Source organism: Hippopotamus amphibius, chromosome 3 (assembly GCF_030028045.1).
Source record: "Hippopotamus amphibius kiboko isolate mHipAmp2 chromosome 3, mHipAmp2.hap2, whole genome shotgun sequence".
In the NCBI taxonomy this organism is placed as follows: Eukaryota; Metazoa; Chordata; class Mammalia; order Artiodactyla; family Hippopotamidae; genus Hippopotamus; species Hippopotamus amphibius.
In genome coordinates this window covers 59,989,098-60,015,226 of record NC_080188.1, presented here as the reverse complement: position 1 = coordinate 60,015,226, position 26,129 = coordinate 59,989,098, and the positions used below count along the sequence as shown (strand labels likewise).

Genomic DNA, 26,129 nt, shown 5'->3' with positions numbered 1-26,129 from the left:
ACAACCCTCATGCCACAAAATGGAAGTGTGAAAGTGCATACATCAAACAAACCCAGGAGTGCTCTTTTGCCTAGTGGATGGTACAGATGGGACATTTTAAAAGTGATTCTTTAAACATTAATTTTGTACTTTCTTCTTTCCTCCCAGAGTTCCTGCTCAGCAGTAGCATCACCCTCAATGTTAGAAATTAGCCAAAAATGCTAGGGAGTTATGTACGTAATTAATAGCGTCAACTGACCATGTGAGATAATGTATATGTAAATTAGGGATACAGGAGTTCATGTGCCCTTTTTAAATCCTTTTTTACTTTGGATCTCAATAGTCACAATCCAAATCAAGCATGCTGCACCCATTCTGAATTTTATGATGGTCAAAATGGTTAAATCTGGTGTATTGATAAGATTAGGTTAATGTCTCTTAATCTGGAACTCTAAAATCATCAAGGGCTGTCTCTTTCATCTTTGCATCTTCAGAGTAGGTTCTCAATAAATATTTATTGAAAGAAACTGTGAATGAATTGATGGATGGATGAAAGAATAAAGAAAACGCTAACAAAGGGGAAAAAAGTAGGTCCCAGAAGAACAGTGAATGCATAGTTAAGTGCTTATCTATTTAGCACAGGACTTAGTTAGTCTTAATCAACTATTGTCAATAATATTTAAATCCTAGATTTCAACATATCAAAGAATTAAGATACAACATGAGATGTGATGATATGCAAGTACTACTTTTTTCTCAAATATAAATCTGGTCTGTTCTTTTAGATAAGTCCTACAGCTCATGTTCTTACTATGCTACTCACAATTTCTACACAAAGGCAAGAAGATGCCAAACTGCAAATGAGAGGAATCAAGCTGTATTAGAGCAAAAGTAGCCATAAGTGAATGCTGTCAGAATTGCTCAGCACAGATGGTTAAGGGCAATTTTGTGGATGCATTTGCTGAGTAATCTAAAGCTAATGCAACTTTCCAAACCAGCTTTTTAATGTAATAAAAATAAATATTTCCAAAGATAGCAGTATTTCCAATCTGGAGTCAAGTGAAGTTAATTTAGATATACATCTCATGGCCTTTAAATCAGGAAGAGAGCATATCTTGAAGGACAAAACCTGTGGTTAGAATGAATCCTTCAATTTCAAAGATGTTTTCCTCTTTTCTGAACCACAATGACGAGCTCAGTGTGAGGCATCAAATCAAATGACTTTATGCTCTTTAAATGCCTGTAGACAAAAGGGAGGGAAGGAGGCAAACAGGAAATCTCAATTAATTAAAAGAACTGAGATACAATAAACTATTTGGGAATATGATAGTCATTAGTGCCCATGATACATATCTGGGTCTACATTACCCAGACACATGGAAGAGACTACTCCCTGGCCCCTTTTGTAGCTAGTTTGGGCCCGGTGATTAGATTTGCTCAATGAGTTGCAGGAGGAAATGAAATGAGTCTCTCACAGGTAAAGCATTTATTATTGGGACAATGCCTCCAGAGAGCTCTCTTTACCACAGTGAAAGGCAGTGTTTGCAATAGTTGCTGCTTCAATAGCCTGGATACAGAAAGGAGGAGACTTTGAATGGAATTCCAGTACCTTCCACAACGAACATGTAGCATGAGGGAGAAATAAATCTATATTATAAAGTCACTAAGATTTGGAGGTTATTTGCTCTTATGTAGCCTAGCTTATCCTTACTCATATACTCAGACACTTTCCTGCCTTTAGGGATAGCAGGTTCTATATATTGTTTAACACATACAATCTATCCTCATGTTAATACCTTTTCTGGAGCAGAGGGATCTTAAAAATATTTGGAGTTAGACTTCACTGTGTAAAGCCGCTGGAGAAACCAACACAAATCCTTACATTTAAGCATTTATACACCAAAATCTGGAGGAAAAGTTTCTAGGAAGAAAGAGCCTATTTCAGAAAAGTTATTTTTAAATGTTTGGACCACCCTAACGGAAGTATCAAGAAAGTTACTCAGAGGAAAATTAAGAGAAGTCTCTACTTAAAGCAGTTTGAAGATACATAATAAATTTGAATGCTAATCAAATTGTTACATATATTTGATTTCTTATAATAAATTTAAGCAAAGCCTAATTTCTTCTGAGCCATTGATGTTCAAAGCGTTAATACATCCTGCCCTTTCCCTTTCATATTGAAACATCCCCAAAGTGTACAAAAACACTAGAAGTGTGGTCTATCTCACTATTAGGGAATATTTTTGGCTATTCACAGAAACGCTCAGCATCTTAATAAATACAGCCATAACCCACTGGTAGAATTAAATCCTCATGACCTATATGAACTACTCTAGTTTCTTCTAAGCATAAATATCTTCTTTTGTGACAAAGTTCCTTTTTTGATGAGATATCTCTCAGTAAAGACGCTGATACTATTCATCAGCACATCAAGACATATTACCACATTTTAAACCCAGAATATATACTAAATTTTGTTTCTTTTCTTTTATGCCTTACAGAGCGTTATAGTCTAGACTTAGAGCACGTATAGATTGCCTTAAATGTGTTAACTTCATTATACAGAAATAATGCAAGGAAAATGAAAAATTAATTTTAAATCCATTACTTTTCCCCCAAAGCATGCAGGATTTAAAGTTAGACAGTGAGGGACTTCCCTGGTGGCGCAATGGTTAAGAATCCGCCTGCCACTGAAGGGGACACGGATCCAATCCCTGGTCCGGGAAGATCCCACATGCCTGGAAGCAACTAAGCCCGTGCACCACAACTACTGAAGTCCGAGCAACTAGAGCCCGTGCTGTGCAACAAGAGAAGCTATCGCACTGAGAAGCTCATGCACCACAACGAAGAGTAGCCCCTGCTCGCCACAACTAGAGAAAGCCTGCGCACAGAAACAAAGACCCAACACAGCCAAAAAATAAAATAAAAATTAAATAAATAAATAAATTTAGACAGTGAGTATCCAAATCTAACTCATATCTCTGCCATTTACTATCTGTGTTTTCAGGAAAGTTGCTTATCTTCGTCGTGCCTTATTTTCCTCTTATGCAAAACGGGATCAATAACAGAATCACTTGGTTCATAATACTGTGAGGACTGAATGTGATAACGTATGAGAAGCATTAAGAGTAGTCCCTTGGTTCAAATAAGTGTTAAAAATACATGTTACTACTATTGCTCTAAAAGAAAAGAGGAATGCATTCTTAACTACTCATATTCACCTGAATTATTTTGGAAGAGGAATATAGAAAACGTCTGCTCCATTTCACACGTAAAGCTATCATTTCCTAAAAATATGGTCACTTGCTTCACATAGAGCTAAAATTACCTAAAAATCCTAGCATTTCTTCCTTATACTGCTATGAGTTAAATAATACATCGCATGCATGTTGAATTAACAATTAAACTATAAAGATTGAGATACTATTTGCAAAGTCCTAAGGAAAAAAATAAAGTCATAAACTAACTTTGATAGGTTTCATGTGGAAATTCAAGGGTGTCAATATTTATTTCAACAAGTTTTACCTGTGAATCCAGTAAACATGTACAATAGTTTAACCGAGTTTCTGTCCAAGCTCCATAGCCTTTCCCCTATGATGGCAATGGTGTAATCCTGCCATCTAGTGGAAGATCTACATCACTGCAGGTCCACTTTTTGAAAATTTATAAAAAGCTTCAAATAAAATAACAAAATCACATTTTTATATTTGACATTTAAAATTTTAAACCTTGAAATTGTATCTGAGAAGAATAATTATGTTATTCTGATAATAATAATTATATGATGTTAAGAGGAGAATTATATAAATGTAGTATGAAAAACATGAGATACAGGCCCAACTTTCGGCAAGGGTAATAAACAGTGGACACAATAATATAAATACTTCTTTATAAAGGAAAAATAGATTTGGTGAAGAGAAATGTTTCATAATAATTCATTAACCATAACTTTTAATGTTGCATCAACTGTAAATCTATTTTAACATGTTCTTGTATTAGACAAAAAAATCAATTGCAACAGTAATATAATATTTTCAATGCAAAGAACAGAAAGATGAATATAATATAATGTAATATCTTTCTATATATACAAATATAAATACACACATACATAATCATTTTTTAGCATAATAGAAACAAGAAACCCATTATTATTTGTTGTTTTGTAGGTACTGATTTGCCCCAAATTAAAATCTGGCCAAGCCTGACCTAATGGCTAGAACCTCTAACTTCAAGCATAATGGTTTTGCTATCACTTAGTGCTGCCTCAGAAACTTAAGGCGTGTTCACAATGCAATTGTCAGAATTAGACGACCTAATGTTTTCATTTGAAACATAATTATCTAAGATATATAGAGATATAAGTGATTTAGTTTCAAGCATTTTTCACATATATCCATGAATAAGTAGGTAGGTAGATCATTTTAAAAGAAACACTGTTAAATACTAGAAATCAAAGACACTTCTGAAAAAGGACACATTTGTGAGAAAGGGAGCAAAATGAATCCAAAAGGCAAGCCCATCCCAATATTTGTGAGGCCTGAGTCCTCATGGACCTCCTGGGTTGTAGTCCACTTGCATCTTTTCCCACCCTGGCTGTATCCTACACTACGAGGGAGCTAATACAAGTATCTCAAAGACACCCTAGCTCACAAGTGCAACCTCAGACTCAATCCTTCTATACACAGCCCATTTCCACCCTCATCTGTACGCTTCCACAGTCTGAACCGGGAATCTGGAATCTTGGTCACCTGGAATGTGTTAAAGCTTTGGATGAGCATATCATCTTGACCCTCAAGGATTCTCACCCTATGTGGAGAACAGTAGAAGAACAGGCAGAGTAGGATCCACTGAAGAGTCTAAGGGTGGCACTGGCATATGTGTGGTTTACCACAGGATATTTTTTAGGGGCTAAAGAGGGTGGAGAAATGATGTTATCAGAAGGTGTTCTCATGATCAACATTTTTCTGAGGTTGTATATCCCAGGGACTTGTTTTAGAATGAAGAATATCAAACCTTCCAGGGAAGCAAGAAGACAGGTTTTAAGGGTTGCTATCCTGGTCTGCTTCTGTCTGTCATGACCCATGAGAGTATCAAGTGAAAACTTAGCCTCTCCTACTTGTGATATCAACTATGCAGACCAATTTTCCTTTCAAATGGCAATCTCTTTAATAAGTGGTGCTGGGAAAACTGGAAAGCTACATGTAAAAGAATGAAATTAAAATATCCTCTAACACCACATACAAAAATAAATTCAAAATGGATTAAAGATCTAAATGTAACACCAGATACTATAAAACTCCTAGAGAAAAACGCAAGCAGAACACTCTTTGACATAAATTGCAGCATTATTTTTTTTAATCTGTCTCCTAGAATGATGGAAATAAAAACAAAAATAAACAAATGGGACCTAATTAAACTTAAAAGCTTTTGCACAGCAAAGAAAACCATAAACAAAACAAAAAGACAACCTACGGACCAGGAGAAAATACTTGCATACAATGATACTGACAAGATATTAATCTCCAAAATATATAAACAGATCATACAGCTTAATATAAAAAAAATCCAGTCAAAAAATGGACCTAAGTCCTAAATAGACATTTCTCCAAAGAAGACATACAGATGGCCAACAGGCACATGAAAAGATGCTCAATATCACAAATTACTAGAGAAATGCAAATCAAAACCACAATGAGGTATCACCTCACATCAGTCAGAATGGTCATCATTAAAAAGTCTACAAATAATAAATGCCAGAGAGGATGTGGAGAAAAGGCAACCCTCCTATGCTGCTGGGGAAATGTAACTTGGTGCAGCCACTATGGAAAACAGTATGGAGGTTCCTCACAAAACTAAAAACAGAATTACCACATGATCTAGCAATCCCACTCCTCGGCATGTTATCCAGAGAAAACTTTAAATCGAAAAGATACATGCACCCCAATGTTCATAGCACACTATTTGCAATAGCCAAGACATGGGAGCAACCTAAATATCCATCGACAGATGAATGAATAAAGACTTGTGTGTGTGTGTGTGACACACACGCATGTACACACAATGGGATATTACTCAGCCATAAAAATGAAATAATGCCATTTGCAGCAAAATGGATGGATCTAGAGATTATCATATTAACTGAAGTAAGTCCAATAGAGAAAGACAAATATCATATGATATCACTTATACGTGGAATCTAAAACATGATACAAATGAACTTATTCACAAAACAGAAATAGACTCACAGACATAGAAAAATTTATGGTTACCAAAGGGAATGGGAGGGAGATAAGTTAGGCTTTTGGGATTAATGTCTATACACTACTATATATAAAGCAGATAAACAACAAGGAGCTACTGTACCGCACAGGGAACTATATTCGATATCTTATAATAACCTATAATGGAAAAGAATCTGAGAAAGTGTATATATACACATACGTGTGTGTGTGTATATATATATATATATATATATAAACTGGATCACCTTGCTGTACACCTGAAACTAACACAACATTGTAAATCAATTATATTACAATTTTTTAAAAATAGGTGTCTATTCTTCAGTCTGTTTTCATCTTGCAAGAGGCATGAACATGCCAGTAATATATGGGATTATTTTGTTATATACAAACATATGTATATACTTATGTATATACTTACCATGCTGTTCATTTTTGAAGAGGATGAACCTGCTCTTTGCTTTTTTAGACTATTAACTTCTTCTGCAGTTCCATCTTTTGGTTTCAAAGTCATCCTGCTACTCCCCGCAGTTCCTTCTGATGAGGATCGCAGTCGCCTCTCTATAAACCTTCCTTCACGGTATGGACTGAGGCTACTGGCAAGAACTATTTAAAAAATAAATAAATAAAAATTAACATAAATGCCTAAATGTAGTTTTTACAAATATTCCATTGAAATTAAATGAGAAACTCTTAGTGTCATTCAACAATTCTCAATCACAGAAAACTTTTTGAATTAGTAGTGGTACTTTATTTAATTATGTAATCACTTTGAAGCCCCCAAAACTTCAGAGTCATTCTTGGCTTCTTCCTACCTCACATAAATCATATAAGCAAATCTTGTCCTCATTACCTTCAACTGTATACAGAATCTGATCACTTCTCAGTACCTCTCCCACTAACATCCTAGCACAAACTCCACCAATGCTTGCCTGATTACTGCTATACTTCCTAATAGCCTCCTGCCTCTACCTACTACCACCTGTCTCTCCCTGATCAACACACAATCTACTTTCTACAAGGTAACCAAAATGATACACTTAAAACATAAATGAGATTGATCTCAGTTGCTCCTCTAGTCATAAAGCTGATGCATTTCCAATGGGCTACCAGGTTCCTCATGATATGACCCTAGTCTCTACCCCCACACTGGGGCTCTCCCATTGCTCACCTGTTCATCTTTCTAACCTCATCTTCTACTGTCCTCCACCCCCTTGCTCACTCTGCTTATGACACACAAGACCTCTTGCTGTTTCTAGGGCATCACAGGCACGTTCCAGCCCTGGGATCTTTACCCCAAAGTCTTTGCACTGATATACTCCTCTCAAATAGCTGTATGGCTTACTCCCTAATTCTTGTTAGTATGTTACTTCGAGTAATACCCTATTCACTATACTTAAAAATGCAAACTAAAAACAAGGAACTATCAGAAAGAGAAATTAATAAAACAATCCCATCTACACTTGAATTAAAAAGAATGAAGTACCTAGGAATAAATTTAGCTTAGGAGGTGAAAAATATATACACTGAAAACTATAAAAGACATTGATGAAAGAAAATAAAAATAAACAAAGAGATATTCCATGTTCATGAATTGGAAGGATTAATACTGTTAAAATGTTCATACTACCCTACCCAAAGGAATCTACAAATTCAGTGCAACCCCTATCAAAATTACAATGACATTTTTCACAGAAATAGGAAAAAAAATCCTAAAATTCATATAGAACCACAGAAGACCCCAAATAGCCAAAGCAATCTTGAGAAATAAGAACAAAGCTGGAGGCATTACATGTCCTGATTTCAAACTATATTACAAAGCTATAGTAATCAAAAAAAGTATGGTATTTGCATAAAAACAGACACATAGATCAATCGAACAGAACAGAGGGCCAAGAAATAAGCCCATGCATATGTGACAATTAATTTTTGACAAAGAACCAAAAAATATATAATGGAGAAAAGACAATCTCTTCAACAGATAGTGTCAGAAAAATGGACAGTCACATGCAAAAGGATGAAACTGAGACGTTATACACCAAAATCAACTCAAAATTGATTAATGACTTGAAAGTTAAGACCAAAAACTGTAAACCTCCTAGAAGTAAACATGAGGATAAGCTCTTTGATAGTGATCTTGATAATGATTTTTTTTGGATTTGATATTAAGAGCAAAGGAAATAAAAACAAAAATAAACAAGTAGGACTATTTCAAACTAAAAAGCTTCTGCAGAGAAAAGCAAACAATCAAAAAAAAAAGAAATAAAAGACAATGAATCGGATGGGAGAAAATATTCGCAAATCATATATACTATAAAGAGTTAATATCCAAAGTATGCAAGAAATTTATACAACTTAATAGTAAAAAAAAGAAAAATTAAAATGGGCAAAGGACCTAAGTAAACATTTTTCCAAATAAGACATACAAATGGCCAACAAGTACATGAAAAGGAGCTCAATATCCCTAACCAACTGGGAAAGGCAAATCAAAACCACACTAAGAGATCACCTCACTTTTGTGAGGATGGCTATTATCAAAAAGTCAAAAGAGAACAAATGTTTTCGAACTTGTGGAAAAAAGGGAACCCTTGTGCACTGTTGGTGGGAATGTAAAGTGGTGCAGCCACTGTGGAAAACAGCAGGAGGTTCTTCAAGAAAGTAAAAACTGAGCTACTATATGATCTGGCAATCTTACTTCTGGTAATATACCCAAAGGCAATAAAATCATTATCTCAAAGCGATATCTACCCCCGTGTTCACTGCAGCATTCTGCACAATAGCAGACATAAGGAAACATCCTAAGTATGAGAAACAAGGAACAGATAAAGAAAATGCAGTATCTACACACAGTGGAATATTATTCAGCCTTAAAAAAGAAGGAAATGCTGTCATTTGTGACAACATGGATGAAGCTCGAAGATATGCTAAGTTAAATAAGCAAGATAGAGAAAGACCAATACTGCATGGTATCACTTCTATGTGCAATCTTTTTTAGAAAGCTGAACTATAGAAAAAGAAAAGTGGTTGCCAGAGGCAAGCAAGTGGGGAAAATTGAGAGAGAATGGTAAAAGGGTACAAACTTTCAGTTATAAGATAGATAAGATCTGAGGATCTAATGTATAACAAGGTAACTACAGTTGATACCACAGTATTGTTTAATTGAAATTTGCTAAGAGTAGAACTTAAATTTCTCAAAAACAAAACAAAAAAGGTAAATATGTGAGGTAATGAATGTGTTAATTAACTTGATGGGGGGGTGGATTTTTTCACAGTGTAACATATACCAAATCATTACTTTTTTGCTTTAAATATACAATTTAATTTGTCAATTATACCTCAATAAAGCTAAAAAAAAATGCAAACTACAATCACACTCCCCACTTCCTAATCCTTTTTTCTGCTTTAAACTCATGCTCAGCAGTTATCACCACCTGATATTTATTTATCTGTATGTTAATTGTGTGAGTATTCCCAGTGGAAAGTAAGCTTCACGAAGGAATTTTATTCCTGTTTTGTTCACTGGTATACCCTTAGTGCCTAAAACAGTACCAAAACAAATATTTGTTGAATGAATGAATGAACAAAACTGTTCTGTGTGGGCTCATCTATGGGTTTAAAGACTTTTGGCTAGAACCTATTAAGACAATATATGCAGTTCTTTTTATTAATTTTTTAAGCCAATGAATAAAAGTTAAATTGCCAGAGAGCCCAACATTCCATTAATAATTCTGATATGAATGCACAGCTAACACATTCAGATGTATATTAAATACTAGCTTAAACATATTTCATAATAAATACAGAATAAATTTAGTATTATGGAATTCAGCAACTGTTTCTTACATAAAATACATTCCTCTAAATGGCTTTAAAAATCTTTAAACTTCCAAATTATAAAATCCTTTTGAATAGTAGATAAATATCTCCTATTGATGAAAATGAAGGATAGTATGCACCCAACTTTTCCTTTTTTGACATTACCAGCTTATTTGCCTGTCTCTTTCTATTTTACAAGTTGTAGAAAATATGACTAATGAACCAATGTCCAGGAACAAGCACCATGGTGTCAAATTCAGTGAAATTAATGTTAAATAGCTTGCAATTAGGATCTCAGTCAACATATTAATAGTCAGCAAGATAACTGTTGGTCATTCCCTAGTTTCCATAGAGATAAATATTTACTATATTCAGTCTGACATTGAGGCAAATCATCACTTCTAAATAAGAATTAGATATAATCGGAATAATTACACTTTTACCATTTTGTGCGCTATTTCTTTTAAAAACTGCCTGCACTCCAATCTGAGGTCCACTGTTTCCTAACAGTGTGATTTCATAAAGTTATTTAACTTAATTCTAAACCTTAGTTATTAAGAACTGCCACATAAATTTTTGGTTAGTATTAAATAAAACAATGCATGCAAGTTGCTTAGCACATTTTTGGGCACACAGTATCATCACCATTATCATCCTTATAATTATACTACAGTTAAAGCATTAAGCAGGCATAACTAAATCCAAAAATACAAACAAGGCTACCAAGATCAAAAAATGAAAAGAGCAGGCAGATGTATAAAAGTGATTTTTGTATCAAATGAGAAAAATATGAAGACAAAAAATTAATTCATGCATTTAAAACTTTAAAATTGCTATATTCAAGAGACTAGTTAGACAAGTCAGATAAACTTACAATTCCTGACATTATATAATACATAATTTCACTGATTACAAATTTTATTTAATATTTTAGTATTATTCTTAATGTTTTGGAAAGAGCCTGAGTCATGACATGTACTACAACCTACTTATTAAGAGCCTGATCTTTAGACTGAGATAGCTGTAGTTTGGCTGTGCTACTTACCAGCTCTATAATCCCTTGGTCTCAGTTTTCTCATGTGTAAAATGGGAAACATACTAGTGCCTACCTCATGGGGGGATTCTATCCTAAACAATTATTTATGAACTTTGTGACTTTAGACACATTACTTAACCTATCTCTGCTCCAATCGTCTTTTCTGTAGAATGAGTTACCATAATAGTAGTGATTTCAATCACTTCCAGATTCAATAGCTTAATGCATCCAAAGGGCACAGAATAGTAAATGGGACATATTGCTGGGAGAACTATTTGTGTTAGTAGTAGTAGCAAAAGCAGCAGCAGTGGTAGCAGTAATCATAGTGGAGAAAAAAGAATAAAAAATTACAAATACAGCCCAGTAGGTATTATATATTTAACAACTCTCTTGAACTGAATTTTACATTGAAAAACAAAGTTTTCTGTTAAATAACAGACTGGAGTAAATCAACCTTCCCTCACTCTTTTTGTGCCAAAACATGGATCCTATTTAATAATAAAAGCTTTGTTAAAAGAGGAACTAGAATTTAAATGACACATTTTTTTGCAATGATTGTGGTTGGGCTATATCTATTCTTTAACTAAGAAATACCAATACTCTATGATGAACTATAAAAAAGAGTCCTTATTTTAGATAAAGCCACATTGCAAATAAAATTAATTTTCTTCCACCTTCTTCTGTGGGTCAGAATCTGAATTACACAACTAAGAAAACTGAGTCATATGGCTGAATTACATTTTCAGCATGATACAAATGAAGTAAGTTTAAGTAGAGAAATGATTTAAGACAAATTATAAATAGGCAAGAATATTTAGAGAGTGAAAACAGAAAAATGCAGTTTCATAAGATGGAATAAGAAAACTGAATAAATTATAATAAAAATTATAATTCAAATCAATTATATAGAGAAAATCAGCATACCTTTGGCAGGATTTGCATCATATCCATATGATGTTTTGTTTAAAATATGATGATCACCAGAAGAGGGTATTATCCTTGAATCTGAAATAGGATGGATCCCTTTAACACGTTCAGTTATTGCTTTATGTTGCTCATAAAATCCAAGTTTCCTTGGGGAGCTTGTTGCCAACATTGTTTCACCATTTTGTATCACCATATGTTCCCTTTTTGTATCTGCTGATAGGTGAGTCTCTGAGTCACTTCCATTCATAACAGGTAGTTCAGTGATTTGCAATAACACTTCCTTCTGATTAGCAGCAGAGATTTCTGGTAAGGAATTAGATTCAGTGCTACATCGACCTTCTAACCTGTATTTCCCAGGAGACATAATTGCACAGGGAACAGTTCCCATAAGGTCTACTGTTGTCTTTGTAACAGCAGCAGGATTGGGAGAAATCTGAGAGGTAGAATCATTGTGGCCAAAGTTGTCACAGTGGGATGCCATGCTTCCACTTTTAGGAAATGCATCCACTTCAGACACAGAATCTTCAGTCAAGGCTAAGAACTCTGAAGGTGTCTGAGCGGTAGTAAAATCAGCAGAAAGCAATGGAGATTGTAAAGAGCTTCCAGCCCGTTCTGTTATATCCACAGAACAAGACGGAGAAGCTCTTAGTAATACAGGTTCCTTCTCTTGGTACTCTGTAATTTCCAATGAGAATTCAGATTGTTGTACCAATGAAATGGATTGGCTCTGTGGAACTGGCTTAGAAAATTTATAGTGAGATGAAAAAGATTTAGTAAGAAGCTTCTTTGTTGACTGCTTAACAGAACGGCGAGTTTGTTCTTCTGTGAATCCAGAATCATCTCCCTCACTTTTGCCAGAACTTAGGCAATTTATAAAGACATTCTTATTAGTCGAGTGCTCCTTCTCCCTTTCAAAATCCTCTGTCAAAGATCTTGTTATCTTCTTATTTCGTGAACTGCTAAAACCAACAGAATGTCTTCCCCTGGTTTTAGTATGTTCTTCCAAACTCAGTTTTTGCATACTGCTGTGACCAGGTTGAGCACCATTTGAAATACTAAGGTTCTGGTTGGTAGTGTCTTGCTTAGGTTCACTCCCCTTCTTATGATGGAAGCTAATGGAAGGAGTACGGAAGAGGCTCCTGCGTTTACCTGTACTACCTGAGCTTGAGTTAGTGCTGGAAGGAGATGAACTGTGGACACCGACACCGACTGTATTACCGGAGGAGGGTGAAGAAGGAAGAGAATCATGTTTTCTGCTAATACTCCTTCTGAATATTGGCAATCGGGAGACCAGGGTAGATCGTCTTGATCCAGAGTCCCCCATCGGGACTCCAAGCCTTGCACTGTGATAGCCAACTTAGCAGCCTGAGAAAAGTTAAAACAAATAGAACAAGTCAATAGAATTCAATATAAATAAGACATTTTAAAACATAATATTGGTTTATCACTCGTGACACAGAATTTGAGTTATACTAAAATAATAAATAGTAAATTTCTGATACTTAAGGAATTTTCTTAATTTTAATGTAATGAAATAGCCAATAATTTGCATAGAAATTTTATAATGGTGCCACAACTTCAAGATGACCAAGAATATTTAAAGTCAAAAGTTGTATTGGGAGACATGAGGTTATTATTCAAGACTCAGCCTTACTACTCACACTGGTTCTAGAATTTGGTAAACTGTTTAATCTTAACTTGTTATGTTTATTTATTTAGATTTAGTAGATTTGGTTCTTATTTTGTTTTGTTTTGCTTTGTTTCTAAAATTCATTTAATTCCTTAACTATAATGTGCACACCCCCGCTTTGTCAACTTGAATCATGCTGTTTCATTTTGTTGTTTATTGCAACCAAAACTACCTAACAATAAATACTACATGAAATGACAGGCCCTCCATTTTATCATCTCTACAGATGAATTATTAGATTGATCAAGTAAAATACTTTCATGTCCTTGAAGAAGTGTATGACAAAATGGAAAATATTTTCTCTTTCAGACACGTGATCTTAAATATTTGATATTTTGTTCTAAATGATATAAAACCATTTTGCCTTCCATGATTTTTAGTGGATGATCTTTAATTGCACTCACTGAATTTTAATTCAAATCAAACTATGTGTGAACCACGTCTAAAACATTTAAGTATTCTTGCAAGGCTTTGGCTGAAGAAAGCTTAAAATACAAACAAAAACATTTTAGTTTGAGAAGTCTTTCACAAATTAAAACTATCTAATTTTTCTCCCAGCTTAGATGTTCTGAAATGGATCCAAAAAGTAATACAATTTTGTTTACACTTTCACTCTTAATAATGCTTTAATTAACATCATTCTCAGCTGTGATTTTCTTATTTATATGCAAGATTTATTTCCATTCAATGCCCAGTGAAGAATTTTGCTCTAATTAGAGCATTATCAACCATAATGATTTGCAGCTGGTGGTGAACCTATGGGCCTTCAATGTATTAATGTCAAGATATTTACCATTATTATTGAAATATCTTCAGAATTTATGTATATTGAAATATTTCCTGACTTTTTTTAGTATTTCTTGCATTTGTATCAACAATCAAAATTAAAGACTGAATAAAGTATCCAAAGGATTTAACTAATGAAAAATTTTCTGAAAAATGAATTACAATAAAATTCTTAATGAAAACAACCAGACTTCCATTTACAATACATATTTGCTACTAATATATCACTCCTAAACTCTTTAAGTAAAAACATCATAGATACACAGAGATATTTATACATTGAATGGGGTGACATGGAATAGATATAAAATCTATTAAAGACAAAAAATTTTTGTTTCACTTTATATGCAGATAGTCTTTTAAAGGAAGTTCTTTATTCCAACTAAATGAGAAAAAGACAAAATATCCATAGGTTGGAATTATCCATATTCTTTAGAAAGACTCTTTAAAGTCTGGATGCTATCTATGTCTCCAGATTCATTATTCCCCTCTTCACATTTCATTCTCCAATTGCACTGATTACTACTTGCCATTTTCTGTTCCCTTTCACCGTCAAGGCATTAGCAGATGTGGGACCATTTGCTTGGAATGCCTTTCCAGTAACTCTGATGTGGTAAACCTTCTATTTCTACAACATGGTCCCTTCCAGAATGCTCTCTCTGATCCCTCTTCCTACTCTCTTCCATTTTGGACTTAGTACTCCCCCTTTATGCATCCTTAAGTATTACCTTACATAGTAAACATCTGTTTATTTATCTGACTTTACTATTTTACCTTAAGCTTCTTAATGCAAAGGCCACTTCTGCTTTGCTTTGAGACCCCAGGTGCCTAATACACAATCAGTACTTTTCATAAAACAAAGCTTTAACTTGAACACATCAGCATTTCAAACACAAACATATTTTCTGTCTCACTACCAAAAATAAATGCTACAATTTTGAGATGAATTATGTTGAATTACAACTTTTAGTTGAGTTAATTGAAAGCCTTTCAAACTGTAAAATCAATAATCTACTAATCTGCTAACATTTGAAGACAATGCTAACAAGTTGAATAACAATATATCATCAAATCATCTTCAACTTATTCATGAAAGACAAATATATTACAACATGATAATTTTATTTTTATTATAAATTTATTATAATTATAACCATTTCTTTTATTCCTTAGCAAACCTTGTACCTATTTTTATATATTTTTATAAATTTGCAAGTCAGATAAAATATATTTTCTCAATACTCATCTAATGTTTCTTGGTTCATAAGTCATAATCACTTTAACCATAATAGGTCCTAAAAACATACAGGCTGAATTAGACCTTCCCATTGTCCAAGGACATTTATTACCATAAAACTTTTCTTTGGAAAAACAAATTCTGTCTGTAAGAAGAGTCTTCTAATTATACTTCTAATGCTGTCTAACTAAACAAAAGTTACACCAACTTGTAGACAATACCACCTCCACAGAGGCAGACTGACTGTATTAGAAGTGATATGAAACTCAGTTTGATCTCAACTGAAGAAACAGGATCCTTTGTTCTTGAGCACCACAATTTAACAAAAAGTTCCCAGAAAATACTTTATTCAGTAATCTCTACAACCTTAGCAAACACTATCATTACCCTTAATAGAGCACAATATATATGGTAGATCTATTCTAAATAAATTTGGAGCCGAATTTCTTAATTGGCATGGTTGAGAAAGATGTTAATTCTAGTTCAAGGGGTTATATGCATCATTAATATGTTACCTATTTACAATTAGAGTAAAAGTAAAATATATTAAAGAAATAAGATATACTGAAAAAATTATACTTTTCTTCTATAATTCCAAAGCCATTAACCAAAGACATAAAATAACCTTGCCGAATTTCACAGCTATCATCTTGGAAACTGATTATCAAATGCACAAACAGGTATGTTTATCTGTGCAGATAAAAACAAAAAACAAAAAAACAAAAAACCTTCATCTTTTTCTTTTCTGTCGTTTTTCTATCTTCCTAGAATTTGGGCATCCCTCATATTTTTCACAATGAGCCAAAGATGATGAAGGGACCTGATGTCCATATCTGAGATAGTACTGAGTATTCTTTATCTCTCTCCCCAAACTAGTGATGTATTATTGCAAAAACAAGACTACACAAACAAAAGGTACCTTTTACATAGACATGCCATCAGTATAAAAGAAAATTTTGGTTTAAATCCAAGTTCTGCTACTTACTAGTAGCATGAACTAGAACACAGATAATAATATTTCATAGTGATTTTTCTTTAAGGATGGAAGGTACAACATCAAAAAGAAACAACAGTCTTCTTGGTACAGAGTAAATTTGCACTTTCTTCCTTTTTTAATGAAATGCATTCAAGCAAGTGGTGCATGATGGTAGCACATAGAGTGATTACAAAAATGAGCTACTTATCAAAATCTGCCCCAATCACTCTATTTAAAAAATCCTCTAAAATTTCTGGGGGAGGGGGAGGTGTATAAATTGGGGCCAGTATTCTAATCCCTTGTGATAAACCTTCCTAAAGTATACATTTTTATTGGAATTTAAAAACAATGACCAATATTTGAAGTGTTTGTGGGGAATGTTGCATAAGTTAAATATAGGGGCTTCCCTGGTGGTGCAGTGCTTATGAATCCACCTGCCAATGCAGCTGACATGGGTTCGATCCCTGGGCCGGGAAGATCGAACATGCAGCAGAACAACTAAGCCCGTGCACCACAACTACTGAGCCTGTGCTCTAGAGCCTGCAAGCCACAACTTTTGAGCACATATACTACAACTACTGAACCCTGCACACCTAGAGCCTGTGCTCCGCAACAAGAGAAGCCACTGCAATGAGAAACCCTTGCACCACAACAAAGAGTAGCCCCCGGCTCTCCAAAACTAGAGAAAGCCCTTGCACAGCAACGAAGACCCAATGCAGCCAAAAATAAATAAACAAATAATGAAATAAATCTTTAAAAAAAATACAGTCTCAGCTCTATTCTTTCTCAGAAAAGATATCAAAAAATAACCAGGTAGAGTCTAAATGACCACACTTAAAAGAAAATCAATGATACATGGTGAAAATGGAAAAAAGAAAATTCACAGAAACCAAATACTCTCTAGGTAACAATTTTCAACATTAAGAAAGCAATGGCAGAAAACAAATTCATATGTAAACATATCAAAGGATATTGATGAATTTTCACCAAAATTAAATAGAGATTAGCTTGAATAAGCTTCCAAGTTAGCTTTATCCAATTGCATCATTTTGATGCAGATTTTTTTTATTATCAGCATAGAAATTTATTTCAATTCAAAATAATATGGTTATATTTAGGATAATATAATTATCTAAAGCACATATCATTGTTGGCTCTGAAACAGTTCTAAAGATCATTCTTTTGACGTCAAAAAAATATGTAGTAAGAATGTACAAGGAAGCAAAAATATAAAAAATAAGTTTGCTGAGTATTGGGAGTTCTTACAAGAGGGACACACCAAGATAACGTAACAGAGTCCAAATTACATAACATGCAGCAAGGTGTTCTCTTGCCTTATCAACTCCTGGAAAATAAACCAGTAACCTCAGAATGCAAGAATACCACCACTGGGTTAACAGGACAAACTTTCTGAGGGACACAGGCAGTAATTCACTAAACTTCCCCTCTCTTTAACTCCTTTCCTCACATCGATTTCTTTTCTTTCCTCCAGGATAGGTTTTATCCTGTTTTTTTAAAAAAATGGTTTTATTTGTAAAGTGGAGTAAACAATATCCTGATTGAAGTAGGCAACATTTTAGCTGAAGATGCTCAGGAATCAAACTTTTGAAAAAGGCCAATCAGTTAGCTAGCAGAGACTATCAGTGGCTTGCAGGGAAAAAAAGTTCAGATAATATGTGTTTGCTAAATAGATTCAAAGAATAAGCAATTAAAAGTGGGTGGAAAATCCCAGGGTTTATTGTGACCTAGACAATCAAAAGCAGACAGGTGACCTTTGATGAAGCCCATTTACTTGTGGAGTGAGCTATAAGGGGCTCCAAGATAGAGTTTGGTTTCCAACAGTGTCCACAGCCAGAAGGCAAACTCAGAACATCTCTTCCTCTCGCAGAAACTGGAACACAGATGAGAAGTCTTTTTCTGAGTAGCCCTTCGCGCACATCATCCTGTAGATCTGATGGGCTTGACTGCCCAGAAGGATTGGGGTCTCTGTGCTGGTAGCAGAATCTTGTGCTAATCCCAGATCCTTAGCCATGAGTGTTGTTCCGAATCCACCCTGATAGTTATTAGCCGAGGGAACTCCATCCATCACCCCAGGTACAGGATTATAAGCTTCACTTGACCAACATCGTCCTGAGCTCATATTTAGGATTTTAGCCAAGAGTTTTGGGTCAAGCCCTAACCTGATTCCCAGATTCATAGCTTCAGCAGTCCCAATCATACTAATAGCTAACAGCAGGTTGTTGCAGATCTTCGCAGCCTGCCCAGTCCCAACAGCTCCACAATACATGACATTGGAGCCCATGCACCCCAGCAACTCTTGGGCAGCAGCAAATTCTTCTTCCATTCCTCCTACCATAAACGTGAGGTTCCCAGACCGAGCAGCTCCCACACCACCAGAAACAGGGGCGTCCATGAAAACTGCTCCCATTTTCTCAACTTCTTTGGCCAATTCTTTCGAAACCATAGGATCAATAGTACTGGAATCTATTAATAGTGAGCCTTTCTTCACTTTTTTTAGAATTCCATTTGCTCCAGAATAAGCTTCTATGGCATTGAGACTGGTGGGCAACATTGTAATGATTCTGTCAGCTTTTTCTGCTACATCCGCTGGGGAAGACACTACCTGTTCACCTGCATCTAGAAATTCTTTGCATGCATCAGGGAACACATCATAAATAATGAGTGGATAGCCATGTTTCATGAGATTTCTTGCCGTTGGATTCCCCATGTTGCCTACTCCAATGAATCCAACTGGAGTCTTAGAAGCCATTGACCTAGAACACACCGCTGCGAGGCTGGCCACAGCAGGCTCCTGCTGGCGGCTCCAGTACAGGAGGCCGGAGGCGGCTCCACGGAACCATAAGGAGGCTGCCATGCTGCCCACGCCCCACCTCCCCACGGTGACCTCCGCGACTCGCGGCTCACCCACCGACTGCCAGGGTGCACCGTGCGGCGGGCGGGCTCGGTGGGGCTGCAGGCGCATGCGCTCTGCCTCTCAGATTTAAATGAGGCCTGACATATGGCTTAGCTGGAAAGCCCTCCAGTTCAGATTCTTTCTATTACAAAGTTCATGCAATTTACATCTCAATACTCTTTTTTTATAAATTGAAGTATAGTTGATTTGCAATATTGTGTTAGTTTCAGGTGTACCACAAAGTAATTCAGTTATATATACCTATTTTTTCAGATTATTTTCCATTATAGGTTATTACAGATATCAAATATCATTCCCCGTGTTTTAGAGTAAATCCTTGTTGCTTATCTATTTTACATACAGTAATGTATATCATTAATCCCATGCTCCTAATTTTACTTTAACTATGGTGTAATTTGTCTTGAAATGTATTTCTAAAATATTTTATTGTTTTCTTTTAAATAAATAGGGAACAAATGGAGGCATTTTTAACAGATAAATCACTGACACACATGGACAAGGGCCACGTCAACCAGCAGGGTTAGTGAGGACAATATGAGATACATTGAAAGGATGACTGATCAGGACCAAGTGAGTTATTGACTGGTCACAGGAAAGAGAGATTGTCAGCCAAAGGTAGCAAGAGTTAGAAATCATATAATTGATTGGATACGTTTAATTAACAATTTATTAAGTTTGCATATAATTTATCCACATTGAATACAGTAAGTTATTTTCAACAAATAAACAAGAAAATAATACAAATAACTGCTTATATCAGAAATGCCTGCTTATATCAAAATGATTTGACCCTAAAAATGGCACGTAAGCAGAGACAGATTGCCCCTTACTGGATCTCTAAATCAATAAATCCATCTCCGAGGTAAAAAGAGAAAGAGAGTGAGTGGTTCTAAATTGCATGATAATGGAAACAGTTACAATAGGGAAGGAGAATACATTTCAAAGAGACTATTCTAGCAGGATTTAAGGAAGTAGATGCGTTCCCTGTCTGAATTAATAGAAGGACAGGGACCATAATACATATTTAGAAAGACATGTAATCTTGAAAAAGAGCCAGGTATAATCATAGTTCTTCACTGACCAGAAGAGACAACAGAGGGAGAAGAGAAACACAGAAACATAGAAAGACTGGACTTTAACCAGAAATTAGAAGTTAGTAGTGAAAGAAGTCTAAAAGTCATATCTACATGTGACCAGGCTTAAGTAAACAATGAGATTACATTTATACTTAAAGAAAGTTATATAGCTCATGTTCTGGGATTTGTACACAATGAATGTGTAACTGTTAGAAAATAGACTCTCACGCAAGAATATCTCAATTTGAATTCAGCACTACACATAAGAGCTGTTTGACTTTAGAGTGGCTTAAAAAGTTATTTAAACTCCCGTGCCTTCATCAGGATAATAGTTCCAACTGTCTTAAAGATTTTGTGATGCTCTAATAAGTAAAAGCAAAAACACACTTAGAACAGGGTCTAGCAAATGACAAATGTTTAATAACTATAAATTATCAACAAAAATTAACCACACTTGTACTATTTCACAGCCAAATACACTTTAATTAGCTTACAACCTCACCAACCTCTCTCAGCTGAAGTTTAAATTCTGTCTACTAGTAAACAAATAATACTGTCATTTCCAGTCAATCTTGAATAGGACAGAAAGGAAGGTTAGATGCCAGAGTACCCATATGTCAATGGGCTTGGGGCTTGGAATTAATATCCTACTATATATATATACACACACACACACACACATATGCATATACAAACACATATATACAACTGCCTACATTCAGTTCAATTTTTTATTAAGTAAATACTGAGTTCAATTATTCAGTATTATTTTTTTCACTTTCAACAAAATAATCCAAACTTAAAGAAGCAAATAACTGACAATATTATGAATATTCATTCAAAGACAGTCTCAGACTCTGAACATGATTCCCAAAAGTTGAATTTGATAAATTTGTTGAGCAATGACAATGTCATAACAAATATGCAACTTTAAAGAGGATAGCACACATCCAAAAGTATATATGTTTGTTAATAAAGAAAAATTTTCATTATTTCTTACATTGGAGAAGTTGGTTTGGTCTTAAAATATTATTTTGGAAAAAAAATTCCTTACAGTGTCCTAGGTTAGGATTCTTAGAAGCAGAGCCTAAGCAAGGAATTCTTGTTCTAGCAATTTATTAGAGAATTACTCTCAGGAGAAAGTAAAGAAAGAAGACATGATAGCACTGGAGTAAAGCAAATCAAGGATGTGGTTGAAAATGGCATTTAGCTTCATATGAATCCCACGGGATCTGCAGCACTTTAATACCTCGAGACAGTGGCAGGTCTTTTGTATCCCATGCCAGTCAACTATTTGTAGATTTCTCTAAGGAATGGGAAAAATATTTGAAACATATAAAATAGGCAAAAGATTGATATCTAGAATATATAGAGAATTCTTATAAATCAATAAGAATAAGAAAATTCAAGCAGAAAAATAAATGGAGGGGCGAAGAATATGAACATGCAAATCCCAGAAGAAATACAAATTTCCAGTGAATATATAAAAATATATTCAAGCCCATTAGTAATTTGAGAATATAGAAAGAGCTCCTACAAGCCAGCAAGAAACAGACAATACATAGGAAAAAAGGTAGCAAAGAATATAGACAGGAATTTCATGGAAGAGGAAACACAAATCACTAGTCAACATATGAACAGATATTTAACTCTATTATTAATCAAGAAAACCACAGATACTATTTTTCACCCATAACATTTTAATACTAAATAATATCAAGTTTGAACAAATGAAGTAGTACTTACAGACTCTTATGAAAGAGTCCAAGTTGTTAAGATTATTGTAGAAAATTATGTATCAAAATATCAAATTAAGTAATTTCACTTCTCAGCACCCACCCTAGAATAATACTCACTTATCTGCACAAAGAAACACGAGAAACACGTATAGAGACATTCAAGGCTGGTTTATAATAATTAAAATTAAAAATAATATGAATGCCCATTAATAGGAGACTCAAAAACGTAAAATATGGTATTATATATTCCAGAGCATAACAGACAAAAGCTAAATATATAAGGTAAAAGATATGATATGACAGAAAAAACTTTTCTAAGGCATTTAATTAATAAAATCAAGTACCTAAGTGATATGTGATATACATTTTATGTAAATTACAAATGTATTATGAAAATTTTAAAATAAATATTCTACAGATTCATATGTGTATAAATACATAGGAAAAAATCTGGAAGGATGTATTTCAAAGTGTGAACAGGAATATCTTTGAGAGGGCCTCTGTACTGGGGGTTATCATCTATTACAAGTAATATGAAGTTTTAACAATGAAAATGAATTCATGAATTACCTTTATACTTAAAACTTTAAAAATTCAAATTAAAATAGTATAAAAACATATGGCCTACAAAAATTACATAATGCTGAAAGATTTCAGCATGTAAATGTGTTAAAAGTAATTTGAAGGGTATACAAAAATTAATAAAGTAGCTTCCTCTGAAAGAGAATGAGAATGTGGGAAAATGATGTTTGTAAAAATAATTTGACCAAATAGGACAAGATACAAAAATCAATTCTGAGGGTTTTAATAATCCTTCAAATCTTTTATATTTTAACACAAAGTATTTAAATAACAGGATCTACAGAAGTGCCAAGAATCCTTACATTAATATAAAGACTTTGTATATTTTATGAACCTAATATTCACATTTTATGTGACCATCAGTCCAAAATGTAAGGTTATAAATTGAAATTTACTGTTCTAAAAACTCAAATTCTATTTCATTTCACTATTGAAAGCTACTTCCACCCTTTCAAAAAAACTCATTGTTCCTTTACCATATGATGATTCATCTAACTGTTGTCGGTGATTGTTCAGACACAAATAATTTGTTCCAGGCTTTTCACAATCTTTTTAATGGTTTAATATTTCCATAATACAAACATTACATCACCACAGATTATATACTTGGCTAATAAATTCGAGTTATATGATTTGGAAGCATGTGACATAAGACTCATTAACAGTAAATTGATGCCATTATGTAATTCTTTCCAAGGCCAGTAAACGAACCAAACAAGTCTTTTTATATTTCCTCAGTTCAAATGCATGCTTTATTTAGACATTTAAAACAATTTATTTTCTAAATACTAAAATCACTGGTTTGCCTCATATTTTATTTTTTTACTAAAAACAAAATGACCAAGTTTAAAATAAATAGCCTGCAGTTGTGTAGACTACCAGCAGAGGGTGCAGAAGATCTTCCTTTTCAGCAATAAAATCAATTTTTTTCTTGTAACTTTCGAAACCAATGTAAGATTTATTGGGCAGTTAATGATCAAAAATACCACAAGTCTTTTACATAAATGAAGAATTAAAGTCTCCAAGTGCATTTTCAAATTAAATCTTTTCTTTTTTTCCTAGCAAAATGTTTTTTAGTTTTTCACTTTTATATGTAGACCATATAATAAGCATCTATTAAAAGAAACTCATATTCATATATATCAATTCAAACTTATTATTTATTTGCCAATAGTTTTTTCTCTTTGTTTCTGAAATAACAGTACAGCACATGTCCCTTTGCAGGAAAAATATTAGTGCAAAAGGTGTACACAGCTGGTAGCATATCTTGTTCCTATTACACAGTGTAAATATCTATCACTTAATTTTAAAATTTTTCTTACAATATTGCATAGAACAGCTCATGGTCACAGACAAAAATATGAATGAGAAAAGGAAAACTATGTATCATGTATCAATGTAAGATAATACAAAAACCAGAGGAAAAGAATTTCTTAAATACAAATTAAAATACATATTAGGAGATTAAATTTAAAAGTTAATGCACTCAACCTTCATAAATATGTGTATGTCTGGGTCTGGGTACAAAATATCAGTAATACAGATACCTGACATACAAATCAACATAGGTAGTAATATAGAATGGAACATTTCAATGTATGGTCCAGTTCATATGTAAATGTTAGATCAATAAATTGAAAGTCAGTGTTAGTCTGGTGAGGCGGAAAAAAGAAGAGTATATCTGCAAATCACTACTGCCTTGCTTTTGTTATAAATACTGTTGTAGCTATATTCTTTATAATGCAAATGCCAGCATATTAAAGAATATACCAATTTCCATTCAGTTATGTGTTGGCATATGGCATGAAGTACACATTTTGTCAGAATCATTTTAAAAACAGAATCTTAGATTTGTCCTTTAAGTGTTGTCTTTGAATTCAACGTATAATGTCACATTCATCAATGACATTGTTTCAGAATATGTCTGTGGATATAATTTCTCTTGAACTGCTTCCCCATTCATAAAACTAGAGGACTGAATAGATGAATTCTGTGAGGCCCTCTAATGTATTAAAATACTTGCATGCAATCTGTGAAATGTAGCATACACACACACATCTGACAATAAAACGCCATTTTGAATATCATTTTTTCTAGTTCAAAGTTAATAATAAACTAGATTCAGTATTGTCACATAAATAGGAAGATAAAAATAATGTTCTATAGATTAATGCCACAAATGGATGTAGTGTAGTGTATTTTACAAAAAAGAGAGCAAAAGTACATCTGGGAATGCAGTCTGTTACATGATACAATTAGAAATATGATAGTAAGTTTCTTTCTTCCACTTATATTGTATTTGCCTATATAATCACTGAATTTATATATTTTTTTCTAACTTTCATTATTTAAAATTCCTGGTTTTTGTAACTCATGAATTAGAACAGGGTGCAGATTTAGAATTTAGGGGAAAAAAGGCATGACTGATATTTCATATAATATTTTAGTAATAAAATCCTCAAATATAATATAGTATCAGATTGAAAGTATTTCAGATTATGTTGAGATAAATTTCAAATTAGTAGAAAAGCCTAATATTAAAACAGTTAATAGACTTACTCTAGATCTGTAAAATATAATTACAAGATTTTATTAAATATATTAAAGCATATTTTGTTCCCTAAGTTGTTCTTTAACTTAAAATTTTATTTATTTTAGGAGGAATTATATAACATACATTTCAACTAAAGAGACATCATAAATTCAGCCCTATTCTTTCTTAAGAAAAAAAAAAACTTTGTTAATAAATTTACTAAGTTGTCTTCTTGTGAGACTATGGTCCTGCATCAAAGACCACTATAAGGAATTACTAACTGATACTGAATTTATTTGATAGAACAATTAGTAGGAGAGAACCCAGGAAAGAAGGACCTATGCTTATGCCAAAAGGGTCCTAGTTGTAGTACCTGGTAGCAAAGGTGATGTGCCTGACTTGAGTTGCCACTAGATGGAGATTTTGCATCTTGGAAATCTTGAGTTCTGCCTTGGTGAATAACTATTGCATAGAATTTTACATTTGGAAGGTGTACTTCTCTTTGAGGATAAAGAGATTAAATTCCAAACTGGTTAAGTACCTCATTCAAAGACAAATAGCTGCACTAACAT

General features: G+C 33.8%; 2 protein-coding genes across 3 annotated transcripts in view; both read right to left on the bottom strand.

The window, feature by feature from the left end:
• The window catches only part of CCSER1 (coiled-coil serine rich protein 1), a 1,304,443-nt gene that overhangs the window by 1,145,850 nt on the left and 132,464 nt on the right, over positions 1-26,129 (bottom strand). For both annotated transcript variants that reach the window (XM_057726476.1, XM_057726475.1), the window contains exons 2-3: positions 12,001-13,368; positions 6,646-6,830 (exon numbers count right to left, since the gene is read on the bottom strand). In XM_057726476.1, the coding sequence (XP_057582459.1) occupies positions 6,646-6,830; positions 12,001-13,327 (1,512 nt within the window). In that variant the 5' untranslated portion in view covers positions 13,328-13,368. The remainder of the gene's footprint in view (positions 1-6,645; positions 6,831-12,000; positions 13,369-26,129) is intronic.
• Positions 18,557-19,567, bottom strand: LOC130848248 (3-hydroxyisobutyrate dehydrogenase, mitochondrial-like). The gene has a single exon (XM_057726477.1). It carries the CDS (start codon positions 19,565-19,567, stop codon positions 18,557-18,559), a length of 1,011 nt encoding a protein of 336 aa, XP_057582460.1.

What these genes read in the sequence shown, in the direction of transcription:
- LOC130848248 (XM_057726477.1), bottom strand. Translation starts at nt 19,567, where the DNA reads ATGGCAGCCTCCTTATGGTTCCGTGGAGCCGCCTCCGGCCTCCTGTAC.